General features: G+C 39.2%; 1 protein-coding gene across 6 annotated transcripts in view; it reads right to left on the reverse strand.

Moving 5' to 3' along the window:
* The window catches only part of LOC103764830 (cotranscriptional regulator FAM172A homolog), a 266,814-nt gene that overhangs the window by 235,096 nt on the left and 9,961 nt on the right, over positions 1-21,757 (reverse strand). For 5 of the 6 annotated variants that reach the window (XM_008931770.3, XM_018085980.1, XM_018085978.1 and 2 more), the window contains exons 2-4: positions 20,834-20,956; positions 17,507-17,608; positions 14,823-14,923 (exon numbers count right to left, since the gene is read on the reverse strand). In XM_008931770.3, coding sequence (XP_008930018.1) covers positions 14,823-14,923; positions 17,507-17,608; positions 20,834-20,891 — 261 coding nt within the window. In that variant the 5' untranslated portion in view covers positions 20,892-20,956. Of the gene's footprint in view, positions 1-14,822; positions 14,924-17,506; positions 17,609-20,833; positions 20,957-21,757 lie in introns of those variants that run through there. The other variant, XM_018085981.1, reaches the window with a different exon arrangement.

Consider the following 21,757-nt stretch of genomic DNA (forward strand, 5'->3'; position numbering starts at 1 on the left):
TCTGCTGTAGTGATCAACAGAAGAGATACCAAAATTCAGTTGTCATTGAATTAATGAATTGAGCAGCTGGAGCATCTTAAAATAATTTTAGGCTGTTTGCACATACAGAAATACAATACTCTATTGATTTATAATTGAATTTATTTCCTTTCAAATTATTCCTATAAAGGACTGACACAGCTGATACAACTTTATTAAAAAATATCACTATTCTGTTAAATTTAATTAAAAGTATTCCCAGAAAACTGAAATATATAGGTCTCTTGTTGAAAACACAGAAAATGTTAAATTCTTCCTCATGGGAAAGCTGAAAACCCTGTGAAAGAGAACAAACTCCTCTAAAGTTCTGCAACTGAGGTAAACTAAACATATTTTAAAAGAGCTGGTTTATGAAAGCAGTAATCTACGTATCTGTTTGTCAAAAAACTCATGCTGAAATGGTAGGAAAATACTTTGCCTTTCATGGAAAATTTTAACATCACTGATGGAAACAAGACCTGAACATTCCCAAGACAAAGGTGCACCAACTGGTTTCACTGCATATACTGATTCATATTCTGCCTAAGCACTACTTAAATATATCTTTATTCTAGACACCCAGCTGGCAAAAAAGGGTTCTTTCATCCCTCCTTTAACAAAAAATAAGTCAGCTATCTCCCATTTTATTTCCTTGCTGCAAACTCCGAGGATTTTGGAGTTCACTCTTACGTTCATTGTTTTTTTCCTAAAAGGAAAGAAAGGAATGGATACATACAGGTAGATTAGTTCCATTAGTTCCATTAGCTACATGAAAATGGCTGGTACAAAAGTTTATTAAGAACTGAGAGTCTCAACTTCTGCATGTAAACCAAGAATGGCAAGAATGGTTCTAATTGAACTAAAGCTGCTGAAGGTTTTATTTTTAAAAAGCTCATGATTAACTCATTGAAACATTCCCCCTACTCCAATTTTTGTCTTCTTTTTAACAATTAGTACCATTCTTTGAATTGCAGCAACTTGCAACTGCTTTATAAACAACCATCTGCCTTATTGTATCTTCTCTGCCTTTCACTGTTTATCAATTTAAAAATGTAAAACACATTTATCAACACATTTATCAACAATGTAACAAATTCCCATCTGGGCTTATGAGATGCTCATCATTTCTTTCAAGAATTATGCTAACAATAATTATGAAACTATCTCTGAACCTTTCGAGTACTGTCATGTTACTGTGATGAACCAACCTACTGCCAATTGCTGCCTGCAGACTAGAAGAGTTCACTGAAGCACATCTGACATAATCATTCCAGTAAAAAGTCTTCACAAACACCAGATTTTGAAGGCCGATTAAGCATATGCAAATGAATATATTGCATGCAATAAAGATTCATATTTAAATTTCCTTAGGTACCATTAAGTAGTCTTCAGTCCTCACTGTCTGTCCATCTACTTCACTCAGCAAAAAGAAATGCTGACAATAAACAGATTGTTAAAAGCTGAAATCTTTCTAAAATTCTAAAGACAGTACACATATACATTAATTTTTATTTTTTTTTTGTGCTCCCTCCACTAGCTTTCTTTCTATTACCAAAGACATTGGTTCAAAAATGAGAAAAGTAAAAGAACTGTAACTTTCTGGAAATCTATAACTTACAGCTTAGGAAGTACTATTAGAGAGAAATTCAATATCATGCCCCATTTTCAGCTGCTTTATTTATTTTACTCAAAGTCTTGTGTGTCAGTTTCATATTTCACACTTACCTAACAAAAACTGAAAATAATCAAGCAGTATAAAAAAACCCCTGTAACAAATAAGGGACAGATCTCTGAAGAACTGCATTTATGATTGAACTTGCTGTCCATAAAGTGATAGGTGTCATTTAAGCTCTTCCTTCAACTGGTACACTCAAAAATCTCTATTCCACATAGATTCTCCTTTTTAATAAGAAATAGGATCACACTTTCATATATTTTTAAAGATTCTGGCTAATCTCTCTCTTCTGCCTATCTATTTTTGTCCAAATCCTGCAACTCTAAATATTTTTTGTGACATTTACGCCATGGAAAGATTTTGCTAAAGCAAAAAACCTTCTGCAATGTTCATTAGTAGATGGGTGCTCTGGTTCCAGCCAGGACAGGGTTAGTTTTTGCAGTACCCAGGAGGGTGCATGGCTAGGACACAACGGTTATTCTACACCACCTAACATCATTGCTGGGGGCAGGGGGAAGGAAGTCTCTTCCAGGGAGAAGAGGCCTCTTCCAGTTGGGGTGCTGTGGCTGCTGTGGGATTGGGTTGGGCTCTGAGGTGAGCATTTTGCATGCAAATCACTCTCTCTGTTTTGTACACTTGTTTTATTAATATTGTTGCTGATATTGTTTGTTTTCTTATCTCATTGCTCTTTTCAGTAAATTGTTATTATCTCAACCCATGAATTCTTACCCTTTGTACCTCCAATTCTCCTCCCCAGAACATCACAGGGGGTAGAGAAGGGGAAATGGAAGGGAACAAACGAACAGCACACGGTTTGGAGAGTCTCAGTAGGAGCAAGAAGTTGGGGAACACCATTCCTAAACCACAACAGCCTTATTTGACACCTAGCGTCGGGCACAAAGGGTTGAGATAAGAATTTGTTGTATTAGGTACAGAGCCACTTGCTCTGTACCTAATACAAGGGGGAAGGGGAATGGGGCTGTGACACAGCACAGATGGGTTCGGGGACAAGGCAGAGGTGCAAAATGGAATGCTTTATTGAGGTGTGTTGGGGTTTTACGAGTTTTAAGTGGGGAAAGGGCCAGGATGTGGGGTGGAGCATGAGACAGACAAATGGGGGAGCAAAACAGGGTAGGGACACAGGCAAAAGGGGGAGGAAAAGGGCAAATGGCAACTGTCTCCTGTCTGCAGCTTCTTCAGCCTATCAGAGAAGGGAGCGGGGGAGCAGGGAGCAGGCAAACTCGTGGGGAGCCAGAGCATGCCCAAGCTGTGCACTTTGTAGTGTGGATACAGTGAAACCACATAATAACAGTAAAGCCTATATAATAACTGTAAGGTCCATATAATAAAGTCCTGCCAATTACTGTATGCTTTTCTCCACGCCTGGAACTGTTCCTGTCCTGAATCTTGCTCCTTCACATCCACTGGTCACAATATTTCTTGGTCTGTTCATGTAGGGTACCTACTTTGATATATATTCATTTACGTGCAATATGTGCTGCTCACGATGATATTTTTCGGAGTAGGGAGAGGTATCAGGATCGCTTATTGATGTACTGTGTGGTGCCAGCTTATGACATGACAATATCAAGGGCAATGAGGGTCATTTGGGATGTGTATTCAGTGCTGCTCTCCTGCCTCTACCTCAGGCACTACCTTTGGGAGTCCATTAATAACTGTACCCAGTCTGCGGGGGGAACAGGGAAGGATGATTTCCCCCAGCTCTTCATCCCCTTTTCCTCCTCCAGGCCTGTTACAGCTTTTGAGAATTCTGAATTTCCCTTGGATGTTAACGAAAGTGTGCTCTTGTTGCTAAGTCTGCCAGGTCTCCTCAGTGCAGACCACATCATGTTTAGAGTCAAGAAAGCTATTTCTAGGACGATCTTCTAAAGATCTGCCCCAAGGGTGGATAGTTGTGAGTGGCATATAAGATGGGACAAAATGGGCCAGCTTTTGAGGAAACTCTCTGCTCCAATGGTTTGGAAGTTCATTCCTGAACAACTACAGGACCCTGACAAAGTGACAGAATATTTGCAAGGAGAATACTATGGCAACTCCAGAGAGGAGCAACTCCAGAGTGTTGGGCCCTGGCTACTCTTTACTGGACACAGTTAAATACTAGAAAGCACCTTCAGTGAGAGAAGGAGAAAAGCAGACCAACAGACACAGCGGTCACTTAAGCTGCAGTTGAACTAGAGGAACTGCTCAGTAGCAGTCACTCCTGTACAGAAGGAGAAATCCAAGACCAAATCAGTTCACTTAGTGAGGGATGAAGAGGAAGTAGGGCACTCACAACAGGAGGAAGAGGCAGGGCCAGAGACAATCACCCAATGCCTATCTCCGGGAGAACTGCAAAATATGTGAAAAGATTTCAGCTGCCAGTCGGGAGACCCCCTGGTGACCTGGGCTGCTTCAATGCTGGGATAGTGCACCCCACAATATGAAACTAGATGGTAGTGAAGCCAAACAACTGGGATATCTGTCCCAGGACACAGGCATTGACAGGGAGATTAGAAAGAGGACAGAAACTCTCAGCCTCCTGCCAAGCGTGAGGGAAAGGTGACCTAGTAGTTTGCCCACGCAGATAGAACACCATGGAGAAAGGTATCCAGTACCTGAGAGAACTAGCTGTGCTGAAGGCAATATATAAGAATTCACATAACAAGCAGTCAGTCCACTGCAGATCTAAACGAGGTCCAGTCACTGTATATAGAAAGCATCTCATCCCCACTACAGGCCTGCATCTCATCTGCAGAAAGACTGCCTAAGGACCTCCAGCAATTCATAAAAGAAGGGTCCCATGCCCCATCAGTATGGACCACAGTTTATACTACTGAGAACAAGTGCCACTCTCCTCAAGAGAGAAAGTACACACCATTAGGTAACCTCTGGTTTTACCTGCATGGCCACAGAGAGGATATGAGGAAGTGGGACAGAAAACTCTAATAGCACAGGTACCTGAGTGGAGAGGAAGAACAACCACCACAGGAAATTCTTCAAGGATAAATTCGCCCCAGTTTTTCACTGGGTAAGTCCTTCAGATAGAATAGAGGGCTGATGTTACTTCCAATCCTCTTGGAGGGACCTCCCATTCATATTTACAAGTGAGCAAAAAGTACCATGACCAGAACTAGCAGGGCCCTGCCTCTAGCCAGGTATAGCAAAGGGACAATTGGATCTACTGGACTGTGTGGATCCAATGGCCTGGCACATCAGACCCACAGGAATATAAGGCTTTAGTTGACACTGGCACACAATGTCCCCTGATGCCATCAGGATCCATAGGGGTAGAATCTATCTTTATTTCTGGGGTGCAGCTGTACTGGAAGCTGAAGTGAGTCTGACCATGCACGAACTGCAAAAACACCCCATTGTGACAGGCCCAGAAGCCCCATGTATACCTGGCACAGATCACCTGTGGAGAGGGTACCGTAAGGACCCAAAAGGGTATCTTTGGGCTTTTTGGGATAACTGCTGTGGAGACAGAGGAAATTAGACAGCTGAATACCTTGCCTGGTCTCTCAGAGGACCCTTCTGCTGAGGCACTGCTGAGGGCCAAAGAACAACAGGTAGCGATCGCTACCACAGCAGTGCACTGTCGACAATACTGCACCAACCACTACTCCATGAACCCCATCCATGAGATGATTCATGAATTGGAGAGCCAGGGAGAGGTCAGCAAGACTTGCTCACCCTTTAATAGTCCCATATGGTCAGTACATAAGTCCAGTGAAGAGTGGAGACTAACAGTAGACTGTCGTGGCCCGAAGGAAGTCACACCACCACTGAGTGCTGCCACGGTGGAACTTCAGTAGGAACTGGAGTCCAAGGTAGCAAAGTGGTGCCACCATCAACATTGCTAATGCATTTTTCTCCATTCCTTTTAGCAGCAGAGTGCAGGTCACAGTTTGCCTTCACCTGCAGGGGTGTCCAGTACACCTGGAACTGACTGCCCCAGGGATGGAAACATATCTCCACCATCTGCTATCGATTGATCCAGACTGCGCTGGAAAAGGGTGAGGTTCCAGAACACTTGTAATACATTGATGACATCATCATGTGGGGCAACACTGCAGAGGAAATTTTTTAGAAAGGGGAGAAGATAATTCAGATGCTCCTGAAGGCTGGTTTTGCCATAAAGCAAAGTAAGGCCAAAGTACCTGCCCAGGAAATTCAGTTTTCAGGAGTAAAATGGTAAAATGGATGTCATCAGATTCCAATGGATGTGGTCAACCAAAGAGCAGCTACATTCCAATCAACCAGCAAGAAGGACACAGGTTTTTCTAGGCACTGTAGATATTTGGGAGTATGAATATTCCAGATTATAGTCAGAGATTGTAAATCCTCTCTATCATGTGACATGGAAGAAGAGCTATTCCAAGTGGAGTGGTTCCTGAACAACAACAAGCTTTTAAACAAATCAGAAGTTGTTCATGCAGTTGCCCTTGGGTCAGTCAGGACAGGATAAAGTGAAAAATGTGCTCTACATTGCAGCCAGGAAGAATGGCCCTTCCTGAAGCCTCTGGCAAAATTACCTGGGAGACTCTAGATGACCCCTGGGGTTCTGGAGGTGGGGGATGCAAAGGATCTGAGGCCTGTTACACTCCAACTGAAAAAGAGATACTGGCAGCTTATGAAGGGGTTCGAGCTGCTTCAGAAATGATTAGCACTGAAGCACAGCTCCTCCTGGCACCCCACCTGCCAGTGCTGGGCTGGATGTTCAAAGGGAAATTCCCTTCCATACAACATGCCACTGATGCTACGTGGAGTAAGTGGGTCATGCTGATCACAAAGCAAGCTCAGATAGGAAACCTCAGTCACTCAGGGATCTTGGAAGTCACCACAAACTGGCCTGAAGGTGAAAATTTTGGATTAGTATCATCAGGAAAGGAGGAGGAGAAGAAGGAGACACATGCTGAGAAGGCCCCACCACATAATCAGCTACCAGAAAATGAAAAGTAATATGGTCTCTTTACTGATGGTTCCTGCTATATCATAGGGATACACTGAAAATGGAAAGCTGCTGTATGGCATCCTACATGGTGAGCTGCAGAGGGTACTGAGGGACAAGGTGGATCAAGTCAGGTTGCAGAGCTGAAAGCCATCCAGCTGGCTTTAGATATTGCTGAATGAGAGAAGTGGCTAGTGCTCTACCTCTACATTGACTCATGGATGGTAGAAAATGCCCTGGGAGGATGGCTGGACTGATGGAGAAAGACCAGTTGGCAGTGCAGAGGGAAACACAGCTGGGCTGCTGAACTGTGGCAAGACATCACTGCCGGAGTAGAGAAGTTGGCTGCAAAAGTGCGTCATGTAGATGCGCATGTACTGAAGAGTCAGGCTACTGAAGAACACTGCAAAAATGGACAGGTGGATTGGCTGCCAAGATTAAAGTGTCTCAGGTGGATCTGGACTGGCAACATAAGGGTGAATTACTTCTGGCTCAGTAGGCCCATGATGCCTTCACATCATCAGGGAAGAGATGCAAGAGACAGTTGGGCTCGTGATCAAGGGGAGGACACTATCTCTAAAGTTATCCATAACTGTGAAATATGCACTGCAGTCAAGCAGACCAAGCAGGTAAAACCTCTGTGAAAGGTGGACAATGACTGAAATATAAATATGGGGAGGCCTGGCAGACTGATTACATCACACTCCCGCAAACCCTCCAAGGCAAGTGCTACGTGCAGGCAATGGTGGAAACAACCACTGGATGGCTGGAGATGTACCCTGTGCATCACACCACTGCCCAGAACACCTTCTTGGGCTTTGGAAAGCAAGTCTTGTGGTGACATGACATCTCAGAAAGAATTGAGTCGGACAACGGACTCATTTCAAAAACAGCCTCATAGACACCTGGGCCAGAGAGCATGGGATTGAGTGGGTATATCATATTACCTACCATGCACCAGCCTCTGGGAAAATTTAATGCTACAATGGACTGTTAAAAACACCACTGAAAGCAATGGGTGGGGAAACCTCCAAATATTGTAATCTACGTTTAGCAAAGGGCATCTGCTTAGGTAACACTGGAGGCTCCATCAGTCAAGCTGGCCTTGCCCAGTCAAAACTTCCCCATATTGTGGAAGAGGATAAAGTTCCTGTGGTGTGTAATGAGGGACCTGTTAGAGACAACAGTTTGTCCTGCCTCAAGCAAAGGCAAACCCGTCTGCGGGACTGCTTTTGCTCAAGGACCTGGGTGTACTTGGTAAGTAATGCAGAGGGGCAGGGAAACACATCGTGGGGGAATTTGATCTTTGGGTGAGAACAGTCTGTAATTTTGAATTCTATACTATTGGTTGCTGAATGACACTCCCACTGCATGCCATAACTACCATGTACAAGGAGGATGGACTGCTCCAGATTTAGCAGTTGTAAGCTCCTGATGCAGCTTGCAACCAGCCAACAGTACACCAGCTGCCCTGAAGGCATTGAGGACGGAGAGAACCCATTTAGTTCTGGACTAAATAAACTCAGCAGACATCTTGGAGGGACAGCCATTGACTATGGAAATGATACCTGTGCTTGTCTATATATATATACATATGTATACAGTTGGAAGGTGTAGGATTTTGCATGGCACAGATCTACAGAATAAGGGGTGTATAATGTTTTGGTTCAGTACAGAGTTAATTTTTTCTCAGTAGCCAGGAGGAGGCAGGGCTAGGACACAGAAGTTATTCTATACCACCTCACCTCATTTTCCTGGGAACAGAGAAAGTGCTCGTTTCCAGGGTCAGAGGAGCACGGCTGGGGTGGGGTCAAGCACCACAGCAAGCATTTTGTGTGTGAATCACTCTCCCTCTTTTGTACACTTTTGTTATCAACATTGTTGTGTTACTGTTCGTTTTATCTCACTGCTGTTTCCAGTAAACCCTTCTTATCTCAACCCCTGATCTTTACCTTTTTTGCCCCCAATTCTTGCTGCAGTGGAAGGAGGAGGAGGATGGGGAAGCAAGTGAGCAGCACGTGGTTTGGAAAGTTTCAGCAGGAGCATATAAGTGGCAAGTAACATCACTAAACCACAACCTGCCCAGAAATGGTTCTATAAAAGGAGACCACACAAAATGGCATTTAATCACTTTCAAAAATACGGATAGGGGAGATACTTCAATTAGATGCTTTCACTTTGCCTCTGAAACAGGAGCTAGGAAAAATTTGTTAGGTTTTCAAGTGAGAGTTTTTGCTATCTTCCTCAAAGTTCACCTTTATTTGACTGTAATACAAGACACTGAAAAAATTCAATTCACACATGCACATATTAAGTATTTGGCATCTCATCTCTGAACAGAACAACCTCTTCAATAGTCCAAGCAAGCAGGCATTCCATGAAAAGAAATGTCAATGAATCTGCCTATACATTACATCACTATGAATTTATTTTGTCCACTCGGTAAGACAAATTTTTCCAATCACTAAATAACTAACAGCAAATACGTTATAATAAGTCACGGTACACAAACATAATTTTGCTTAATCGACAGTATGCAGCATGTACTTTATTATAATAAAGTCTCACTAGCCACAGAAAATCTGGAATGTTCAATGATAAACTGCAAAGAAACTGAAACTAGAGTGTAAGGATTTCAACTAATCATCTGCAAATTTTATTTGAAACTTGATCCTGCAGCCCTTATTCATAAGATCAGACCTATTGAGTTTATTCACATGAGCTTTGGCTGCAAGATTGGACCTTAAGTACTATCAGGTGCGCTTGTAGCCTATCATCAGATTTTGGGTTATTCATGCAAGAAGCTACCCTTTCAAATGCAGACTACTTAATGCTTCCTTCTTCATTAACTTACATGTCCTCTTCTGCTTCTCTATGCTTTCATTTGTGCTATGTAAATAGCCTCTCTCTTCTCAGTCATCGAAACAAATAATGCTCTTTGCAACCAAGGAGGAAATTAGTAGCAGGTGAACGCTTATTTTTTAAATTATGTTGAGACCAAGCTGTTCTTTAACTTAAAGGAGATCTGGAAAAAAAAAATTCCCATTTTGCTACTTAGCCATCTTAATTATGGGTTGTCACTGTCATAATTCTACATACTTATCCCCCTCAGCCCCCTCAAATATTAAACTTGATGGTTAATCTACTTTATCATGAGCTGGACCTAACACTGTACACATACTTTAAAGTAGTTTATTTAACAGGACTTCCCTGATGACATAAAATTAACTGTATCTTATCATACATGAAACATGAAAGAAATTTCTGACTTAAGTGTTCTGTTTCTTTGGTTTACATATGTGTTCTACATAAATACAAGGTATTGTGCCATGGGGTAACTGTAAAAAACAAGAACAATTCTTCTGCTACCTGCTTATAGACTTCTGCAGGTCAGATAGGCTACAATTCTAGTAAACAGCATAAACTTGAACAGGATCACAGCAGAGACATTTACGTCATGGTCCATATTATAATCTACATATTTACAAATCCTCTTTGAGTTTTGCAAGATATGGGTAGACAAGCAAATTGTCATTACAGTAGAAGTCTCTTGATTAGTGATAGAACTCTCGAAAATATTAATGCCAATGTTAAATGGCCTCCAAGTAATCAACAAATTATAACAATATCTGCCTTCTGATGCTAGGGATACTGTGGTACTATACGACTGAGGAAGAAGAAAGTCAACATGCACTTTTTCGTAAAAAATCTCGTTATCAGCACAACCTATGTAACTGGCAAAATTTAAATGAAATCCCAGCAACAGATATTTTCTTTATAATTCCAGCTAATTTCAATGTAATGATCAGGCAGGGGCTGAAGCTGACTGCTGGCAATTTCAGTAGTTATGCTATCAACCGAAACTGCAGTACATATAATAAGCACACATATCTACTTAAAATGCCAGAAAGCATACATCATATGAGTCTAATCTGGAGCTTAACCTTGAATCCAAATCTCCATAACTTGAAGCTAGAAAAAAATCTAAAAATTCAGCCTTGAACTGAAGTGGTATGTCTGCAACAACTGTACTGTTGTCACAAAATTGTTCTCAGTCGTACTTCAAACTTGCCACACGGATTAATCGGCAGTTCGAAGCAGCTGCAACGCTATGTTCTATGCACTTCTGTTGCCATTTTAATTTTTAAAAAGCAAATGGAGAGGCTCTCCACAAAATTCAATGCTGCAATACCAATGACTGAACCAGAATCACAAAATTATGAACAGTTCACTAAATTGTCTATTAGCAACACATATCAAGAGGCCACAAAACAAACTGTGTGCCTGAAATAACCGATCAGTGAATGACGGATAAAGAGATGTAAGGAGTGGAGACGTTGATGAACCATTTTAATTTTTGAAGAATCAATTTCCATACAGCCAGAAAAACGGCAGAACATCACAGATAGTGTATTTACGACTTCTAACAGCAAAAAAAGCATGGAAACCAAATGGAAATTAATGCTCCAAGAAAGACAGAATTAGGCCAGTAACATAAGGCCAGAGAGCACACTCACTTCTTAAAATCAGTAAAACACAGTAAAAGCCACCCATAGCACATATATGTACAGTAAAACAAGGTTCCTTGTGCATAATGTATATAACTTTTAAAAATTAGAAAATCAGCATGCAACAACTGAGTTAACAATGGAAACACTGAATACATAAAACACTTTTGTTCAATAGTACCAATCTAGCTACTTCATCATCACATTGTATGTCCCAAATCTTGAGCCAAAAATGTACACAGAGAACTCCTAAAGCCAAAGGATGATGTTTCAAAGCAAAGGCCTAAGGCAAGATTTTACTACATCACCTTACAAATCATATGAGTTGCTGCTTCTTAAGCTATCACAGTTTGCTAAACACATCTTTCCCCTAGACTACAAAATGGCTAATCAGAGGGTAATATACCACTTCTGTACGATTCAACCACTGCATCACTGATCCCCTAATTTATGGCACAAAAGAAGGTTTTACATATGTGAATAAATGCCAGGGATCATCATCCTCTGTGCTCTCAGGTAACTGTGCCAGAAATAGACAATGAAGCACTTATAAATTTGTGTTGGAAGAACTGTGTAGTACCTAGCACCGAACAGACAATGGACTGAAAGACAAATTATTTTCTTTTCTCCTAAAAACACAAAACAGACAACTTAGAACAATTCTCTCTGTCAATACCTGACCTCAAGCATTCCTTGTCTTTTAGCTACCAATATAAACAAAACAAATTTCCAAAGATCATTCAAGCCTTCAAATCAGATCACAGATGTAAGACACCCACTCCATGAACACATATACCTACTGGTTAGCCAAAAATCACAAAAAGTCCTTCATACTACTATGTATTGAAGCTGTGCACACACTATTGATATACACTGAAACAGAAATTTGATTAAGTTTCAAAACACACATAGGAAGGTGTGGTGGCATAGGAACATACATGGAAACATACTAATCTTTATAGCTATGTCTTGTCCAACTTACTTATTCGCAAAATGGGGATATTTGAACAAAACAGTCATACACAAAGGTCTGCACACATAGACCATGGAAGTGTGTTTCCTCTTAGAAGAAATGTGTAGGCAATGTAACAGACAATGCAACAGAACAATCCCTTTTTGGGAAAAATATACAAATTGAAAAGATGTGAGAAGCAGCTGCAGCAGCCCCATCCACTGTCTCCTTCCACAATCAAATGGGATTCCTGCCACAGTTCCTGCAGGAATGAGGAGGAGGAGGTAAAAAGCAAGCCAATCCTTGGTAACCAAGTTCTGGCAGGACAAAACCATGCTGAACAGCTGGGCAGCTCCAGCACATCCAGCAGAGTGCCCAGGCTGACATACAAATAAAACAGAGGGGCTGAGCAAGCAAGCATAGAGCACCAGATCCCCAGAGGGCTGAAACACCTCTCCTGTGAAGACAGGCTGAGAGAGCTGGGGTTGTTCATGCTGGAGAAGAGAAGGCTCTGGGGAAACCTTAGAGCACCTTCCAGAGTAATGGGCTACAAGGGAGCTGGAGAGGGACTTTTGGCAAGAACATGGAGTAATAGGACGAGAGACAATAACTTTAAACCAAAAGGGAGTAGGTTTAGACTAGATGCTAGAAAAAAACTCTTGATTGTGAAGGTGGGGAGGCGCTGGAACAGTTTGCTCAGAGAAGCTGGGGATGCCCCATCCCTGAAAGTGTTTAAGGTCAGGTTGGACAGGGCTTTAAGTAACCTGGTGTAGTAGAAAGTGTCGCTGTCCATGGCGGGGGGTTGGAAGTACGTGACCTCTAAGGTCCCTTCTATAACAACCAGGTAATATAGACATGCCAAAAATAATATTTCACCATTGTTTCTGCATGTCAAAACTTCCTACCAAAAATTCTCTGTCAGATTTCCTGCCAGAAGTCCTCACCAGAGTTTCTTGCTGGAGTTTTCCTGCCAAAAGATCCTGCTATTGTTTACGGTTTTCATAAATCTTCGAACATCTGAACAGGGCTATGTGCCAAGAAACCACATACAACCTCCTCTGAACACTCTAAGAGTTGAGGAAAAATTTTGGAAAATCAGGGAGAGGAGAGAGAGAGAGAGAATCGGTTACCCTAGCCAAGAATCTCTCCCCACCTCCCCCTCACCTTTTCTCTGCCACCACATGCTGCCTGCCTGCCACTGCAGACTGAAACTCTGCCAGCCGGAGAAGAACTGATACCCATGTGCCACATGTGTGAGTTACACCTTATCCTTCTACCCTCACTGAGGGCAGAAAGGTGCCGCTGAGCAAGGATCAGAACCCTGCACGGCCTGAGGCATGGTCAAAGGTAAGTGGCAAAGCCACACATCCCAGTTGCATTCCAGAGAATTAAGGTGCTAAGACACCCCAAACGATTCCAGGACTCTATGAATAAGGTATTTTTCTTCCCAAGGCACCATTATACGTGAACAAGCCTTGCTTTTCTGGAGATGGCTAAACATCTGCTATTGATGGAAAGAAGTGAATTGATTTCTTATTTTGCTTGTACACACAGCTTTTGCTTTACCTATTAAATTCTAACTCAGCTTGCGAATTTTTTCACTTTTAGCCTTCGGACTCTCTCCCTCATCCCACAGTGCGGAGCGAGCGAGCAGCTGTGTGGGGCTGAACTGCCCACAAGGGTAAACTATGAAAACTAGAAAATCTAAGAGACAAAATGGCTAAACATGCATAATCAAGTATATCTTTAAGTAGTCTGAATTACTGCAACAGAAAGACTAAGTGGGAAATAAGTGTGTTTAATCCTTACTAAAACAATAGCACTAATGAAAGTAGACAAGTGTGAGGCAAAGGTAGTTCTTGAGTGATAATTCTAGCAGAAATCAGTGGGCAATATCACATAGTCTCTAAGAAAAAGACTCCAGTTTGTGAACAGAACTCTGCACCTTCTTTCTCCAAAAGCCACTCTGACACAAGCAGCGTTATTACCTCAAGGTCACTGTGCTGAGACTGTTCTTTCTGTAAGGCAGGGAGGTTGTGACAGTGCAAGAAAGATCTCAGCACACAGTTCTGCATCCACTGAGATTAGCTGCCTTTTTTAACAAGTCAGTGCCCTGACTTCTAAAGCAATACAAAAAGCTTAGCATTGAAAAAGTACATTTCACATAGAAAAGTAACTATGGTCAGTTACTTTTACACCTCCAAAAAACCAGGAAATACTAGTAGCATCCAAATATCTAATTCACCAACAAATATTTAATCAATTAATCATTAGATATCTACTTAATCTATCTAGTGGTTCCTGGTACCTCCTAGCAACATGAGAAAATCAACCAACACATTTATCTTCACCTAGAAAGTAAAATGCCACTGTTTTGTACTCCGTTCTTCACCCTGAGGGGGCTAAAGTTAAATACTGCACCGTATAATATTATCTAATTTATGTAATCTAGATTGTATTCTATTCTGAAGATATTCTGAAGCCAAGTAGTCTAAATCACATATTAAGATCTATAACAAACAACAGAAATTACTGTTAAAGCATTAATATTCAATAATCCTGAAATATCTTCTGTTAAATGACTGAAGCCTCACTAAATCTTCATTAACATAAAAGAATCACTCCTACAGGGAAAAAAAACAAAGCCCACAGCACACACACACACACATATATATACACACACACACACATACATACATACACACACAAATTATATACCTCCCCAAGAGCTTCATAGCGCTTTTGGTTCCATCTATGCAAATCTTCGCGATAATTAAACACGAATGGCTCCCCAGTTTTTATGTGTCTTAATTGTCCTTCTGTAAAAGAAACAAAATCATTACATTTAGTATAATTCTTCATTAAAAGTAGGACACATTTCATTGCTGAAAATTTTAAAAGAAGTCTACATCTAAAAATTGGGCTATTATGAATTTATCCACATTTTTGGTTATAGGATTTTTGAAGGAAAACAATTGTATCCTAAAAACAAAATGCATTTCCCTTGTATGGTATATATTCCTAGATAAAGCTAAACAGAAATTATGACAGTGAAATGACACGCATATATGAAATGCAAAACTGCTTTCCAAGAAATATTTATGTCTCAACTGCTACAGATTAACAGTGAAATGCAAACATTAGCAGTTAATATTTGATCTGCAGTACTAATTAGGTGATCAAATTGTAGCTACAAATACACTATTTCAAAACTAACTCCATTATGACAAAATTTGAGTACAAAAGAAGCTGAAAGTAAAGGAAACGTTTACTTTCAAGCTTAACAACTTTCTAAAGTAAACTGAAAAAAAAACATGTCCACAGTTAGGGTAAACATCTTAACTCCTAGGCATAGTGAAATCAAGTAAGAGCTTCTAGATTCAGGGTACACTGAGACTACAACAGCAGAATGAAGCAGAGTGCTTGATCAGAGCAAAACCCCATGCTATTCTTACATTCCAGTGTAACTTCCCAGAGCTGGCCTTTTTTACAGTCAAAGTTAATAGCTCACACAACCACTGATGAAGACATAGACTACATTAAAACAACAATAAAATGGCAACCATGAGGCAGCAAACTGAGGAAAAGAGATATCTTACCAGTAATGTTTCACCTTATCAGACAAAACACAGATTATGATCTCAGATCATCATAAAATTGCAGTTCATCAGAGAAATATTAAAAACAGGGAGAGGTACAAGTAAACTCCTTTGAACACTGAAATGTCTGCATGATGAAACTAAGGTTTCTCAGCAATGTTTCCTCTTGAATAGAGAAAAGTTGCTTAGTTCACATCCTTTCAGAACGTTTACACTTTGATTTTGATGTTTTGAGTAAAATATTTAAGATCTGATATCTATAATAGTTATGCTTGTCTGCTGATCTAACTTCTTTCCCAGATCTGCCTTACCTCACATACTAGACACTGAATAAGTATTTCTTCACAGCTTCCTGTCCCTGTGTCAGGTCCAAATATCCTCCTCCTCATATTTTCATCATAACTTTACTTTCAGCTGTTCCTTCTCAGCTAGTTACTCTTCAAATACACCATTCAATAGTACATGAATTGCCTCTCTCAGCAAGTAAAGTGGAACAACTATCTGGCATATTTTTTCTTTGGCTTTCTGGAACCCTGGTCTTCTTCAGATTTAAATAATCTGATAAAAATCTTCTGTACTTTTCCATCATAAAAAGAAGCATGATTATGACATAAGAGTACATGACTGAATATTTGAATTAAACGTAAAAAGGCAAAATTAAGACCTTTTTGCTTTGCTGACCTGTAGCATATATAATAGGTTTTCCTCCATTCTATGGAAATCACTCAGGCTGTGAGGTTAGTGATGAAATATTCAGTAACATAATTCATTCCCCAAAATTCAAATTTCAGCCCTTTTTATCAACCACATATGAACCACTAATTCTGAAGTCAGTAAGAAAGACAGTAGACACTGTGCAGATCTAAAAATAAGGAGCTGAAAAGTGACAGAGCTGAACCTCTTCCATCAAAGAAAGAGCATCACTTTCATGACACTTTTAGTCTCTAAGTACGTTCCTGTGAAAGCCATCAGGGTATTAAAAAGCTAAGTGTTGCATAAATGACTATCATTTAAAGGAAAGCTCTTTTTTTTTTTTCTTTGAAAGTGGAAGATGTAAGGCAGATTTAGAAACTAAAGTTCCTCTGTTCACAGAACAGGCACTGAAAAGAAGTAGAATTGTAAACATTCCCACTTGTCCTACGGGTTTTAAACAATCTTGAAAGAGCCATTTTCCGGAGTCTAGTTTTACTTTAGCTTAGGATTTTAAAATGCGTACACCAATTTATAAATACTAGTAATTCATTTAACATACAGATTGTGCTAGCTGGAAGTACTTGTAGTCATCACACACTTGGCTGCAATGCAAAATCATGACCACACCAGAAGAGACAGTCTATCACATTACTCATCCTTCCATCAATATAAATAGGCATTTTTCTATCGATATTAATGAAATAGCCAGGACAAATTATTGTCCTAATAACAACTTCGCATCCATAAAAATAAATAAAACATTTCTTAAATGAGTGACCATTCTTTAATTTTGCTTTTTAAATGCTGATGCTACGTGAATTACTTTCAGAATTTTGTATCACCACTTCTGTAACAGAATACAGAAAGTCATAAAGTAGGCACAGTACACATCTACAACACTGTATAAAATGATGGATTTTTGTGATAATTTTATGAAATAAAAATTTAGTACTTAGCTAGATTTACAAGTCTATCAGCCCTAAAGTTTAAAATTTTATTCTTAACAGAAAAGTGTGAAATTCTAATAGAGACTTATAAGGTAAAATTCAAGTTCTGATAACCTCTCAACATTATTCTAAGTATAATCTTTACAAAGTATATATGACTTACTTTCATTAAAAATGTACTCAAATCCTTCCAGAGTATCAGGGAATTCAAGTGGTGGTTCATCTTTTTTCATCAGTTCATCCAAGTCTATTCTAGACAATAAATCTAAAAAAGGAAAAAAATTATATAATGCATGCTATGCTTTTTTTGTTTCACTATTAACACTGACAAAACGTGTTTGCTCAGATTTGTAGAAGGGCAGAACAATATTCCAATATTACTTAACATAGGACACTGTTATGGGAAATCCTGTTCCAGATTCAGAAGCTGAACCTCATTGGCAGTATATGCCATTATTTATTTATTTATTCATTTACCCACCTATCTATTTGTGATGTTGATCAAAAATGTTTAGAGACATAAAAGTCACCAAAGATATAGTGATTTGTTTCAATGATTCATTACCTCAATGTTAGAAATGTCTGGCATGCATGTACATAAATTCATAAAACCATATAATCATAAAATCATACCGCATTTATGTTTTAACCTAAACTTATCTAGTTTCAATATCAAACCATTGATAAAGTTCTGTTTGCCTTCTTGAGGAGGTCAGATTATCTGATGTACACCATCTCATGGGCATTTACCAGCTGTGTGACCATCCCTTCCTCTGATACCCAAATAGACTATTATATCTGAGTCCTTCTCTCAACCACCCTCCTTAAATAGCTCTCGAGGTAGAGAAAACTCTCATCCATGTCATTGCAAGCCATGACATACACATCCTTTTCAGATCAGGGTTGCATAATCTAGTTCAGCCTGCAGTCACTAATGCAAGAACGCTAAAGTAATCATAATCTACATTCTTTACCCTAGAATTAAGGATTTTCATTTAACACAGGTAAGCATATTGGGACATGTTTTGCTCATGTCACTACCAAACAATTACTGCATACACACATAATAGTGTACAATCATCTCTCCTCTTCTCATTGCTTATCACCCACACAGCCCAGCACTATCCTATATGACTTTCTGATTAATAATCAAAAAATCATTAAGAAACAATTCTGCAGGATCCCACCAAAATATAGTTTCCTACTTCCTCGTAGATGAATTTGAAGACCACACACATTCTGTTCAGGAGTGCTACACTGGCTTTGAACCATAACTGTTTCATAAATCAAGGTACCATGTATTACCAAGAAAATGCATTAAGTATTTTAAGTATACTGAGTTATTATCTTTACCATCCAAAGCTGTAGCTCAAAGAAAAGAAAACAGTTTGAAAAGGCTCATTTTCTTTAAGCTTGGTTTGGCATTAACTGTTTCCACCCTTTCATTAATTAAAATAATTATTTTTGTAGGTTAGTACCATTATTTTTGCTTAGTCTTATTGTTCGTAGGTTACCCACATTATCTAAGCGTAATATTGATACCTTCAGCCCTTTGAAATTTCTATTGTTCAAAATGTTTGAAGTGTACTGAAAATTGTCTTCAATATTCTTGAAGTTCCTTGACCTTCTCTTTTCATAACTCTTCCAGTTCACCTGACAGTCATTCCAGTGTCCATATGACTGTCTCCAGCTCTTTCTTCTGCAAGTGATTTCAGTGGGCAAAGCTGGAGGACCAAAGGCCATCTGGTATGGCCGCTGGAATTCAACATCTCTCCAAAAAATATTATGCTGTCTGAGCATCTCTGTGGTATCTAAATGTCCATATAACATCAGATGTTGACTGGATGATTTCTAAATCTGTCTTTCTCCACCACAACTCACTTTTACATCACATCTATTTAACAGCAAGTCCCATGAAATTCAATTTACATAAGCAATCATATGTTTGTTCTCATGCATTGTCCTTTGAAAGTTCTGTGGGAACTGCTTTGGTTCTCAACCAAATGACAGGAGAAAGAAAATAATTTTGTCAAAGAAGTCTTTCACAACAGGATGTAAAAAACATTCCCTTTCTTCTTCTGTACTTTCACAATACCAAGGCAGCAAATAGTCTTTCTCTCCTTGGTGAGGAGAATCCTGTCACACCACACCTCTAGAATTTAGTTTCACTGAAGTTTTCATGTCTTCTTACTGTGACTTTATTTGGAAATGTTTACACAGAAGTGTCACTTACTATACAATAAAATAGCCATCTCCTGAGTAGCAAGGACAATAGTATATGAAAGCTTATCTGCAGTATGCACAGCTTGTCATGATTTATAGCTTCCATCAGAGTCACTGAGGAAGACTGCACTTGGTCTGTCCTGCAACCACTGACACAGTCACTTTCTTCCTATGCAACTTTTCAATTAGCTAAAGTGTTCTAACAACTTCGAGATTCTTTCAAGATCTGATCCACCACTCTCACTTAAGATCTTAGACTTTACAACTCAAATTGAGACAGTTCAACAGAGCTGAAAATTGAGTGATCTGCAGGAGACCTTCACAGCCCAACGGGAGATCACTGGATCACATCAATGACACTAATCCTTAATGAAGATCAAATCAATGACAAGTATAAGATGGGAGTTTTACTTTTCCAAACATGAACTATAACTTCCTCAAAATATACTAATCTGACAGAATTAGTACAAGGTTTTATAAAAGTACTACATAGGTTTTCATCAAACATTTCACAAAAACGCAGCAACTGAAGAAACATCATCTCTCATCACACAGAATATAAATTTCTAATAATGCTTTGGCAGAAATCCAGGATGAACACTGGAGTTGCAAACTATATTCTTTTTTCTCCTTTGGAAGACAATTTAGAGTCCAAATGTGTGATGCAAGCACTTCAAACCCAATGTTTGGTTAGCTTACCTGAAGGTCTAACCAACTCCACGGTACTTCCGAAATTGAAAACCACTATTTAAATTATCATTTATGTAAGATTTTTTCCCCCTAAGTCACTTAGGTCCATTTATTTTTTAAAACATAAAATACAAAGGGAAGTGTATAAAACCAGTATGGAAATCAATGTCCTGAGAACCTTTTTGCTGTTAACATTCCAGTCCAAGAGACTTTTAAAAGCTGTAATATGATTGTATAACTATAAAACAAAAGCGTCATATAAATTAAATGAAAACTCCCAAAAACTAAGAACACAAAAGCACTAGACAACTTTCTCAAAGGATAATTATGTAAATTTAAAAAATTAATGGATATTGTATTCTGTTAACTCCTTACCCCAGATAATTATATTTTATATCATCTTATGAAAATACTGATAATGGACATACCATTAGATAATAAGCATTAGCACACGTGGACTAATAGTCTCTTCCAGTACTGTAATTCCCAAGCTTTAACCCACACCTATAACAAATTATTTTCCTTTCCTTAATAATCATTTCTGAAATGTCAATATATGTAAAAAAGAGATTCATACCCTTTAATGCAGTGGTCTTCTCTTTTTCATCTGGCCCTCCTTGCTGGAGCTGAGCCATCACTACCCAAAATGTCAACAGATTTAAAATACTGAAGTAAATGCAGCTAATCCTCAAAAGACAATCTGAAAAAGAACAAGATTTGGATATTAAATTTATCTCATCCTCTACTGTTTACATCACAAAAACCCCCAGAATTTGCTCTGAAAGTAAAATCTGTCAGAGTATTATAAACCCCAGGTTTGGTCAAAGATTGAAGTTCACAAGAATGAACAATAACCTCTCCCTAATCCTAAAGGTACTTCTACCTAACCAATATATCTTTCTTTGTGATTCTAATGTAGCGTCAGTAAAGGAGAAGTCTCTAGAAAAGCACAACACTTTTAAGTTCAAAGTAGAAGATACAAGAAAAACCACAACATAATCAATAGAACTTTCACAATCTTTAGAGATTTTCTTCATCAATTAACTCCACTTTGATGTTCTTATTGTACTATATAGTTTTGTTTAAAACTGACACAGTTTTAAACCACTGCAATTTCTACAATACTTCATTGGTATTGGTATCAAAAATCAGGATTGAAATGTATAGAGCTATAGAACAAACTTGAGTGTATTCAAGATAAGAATTTACATACAAAATCCGATTCTAAATTTCTCCTGTCGCACAGAGGGCAACGCAGACATTCAAGTCCATAGTCTCTTTCATCTCGAAACTGACACCGAGGGAGTGAACTACCACATCACAATTACTGCTTTTTCCTTCTCAATAAAAAGACCTCTGTGCACTGAATTCTTTTTCCCTTCATCTTTTTTTGGTTCTTTATCTGTCAGTCATTACCAATTTGTTTTATTCTTCTTCCCCATATTCTTTTCATAGATGAGCTTGCATGAACTCTATCTCTGTAGCAATTTGCCAAAAAAAG

The sequence above is a fragment of the Manacus vitellinus genome, unplaced genomic scaffold, assembly GCF_001715985.3.
Source record: "Manacus vitellinus isolate BGI_N305 unplaced genomic scaffold, ASM171598v3 scaffold_9_pilon, whole genome shotgun sequence".
Taxonomy (NCBI): Eukaryota; Metazoa; Chordata; class Aves; order Passeriformes; family Pipridae; genus Manacus; species Manacus vitellinus.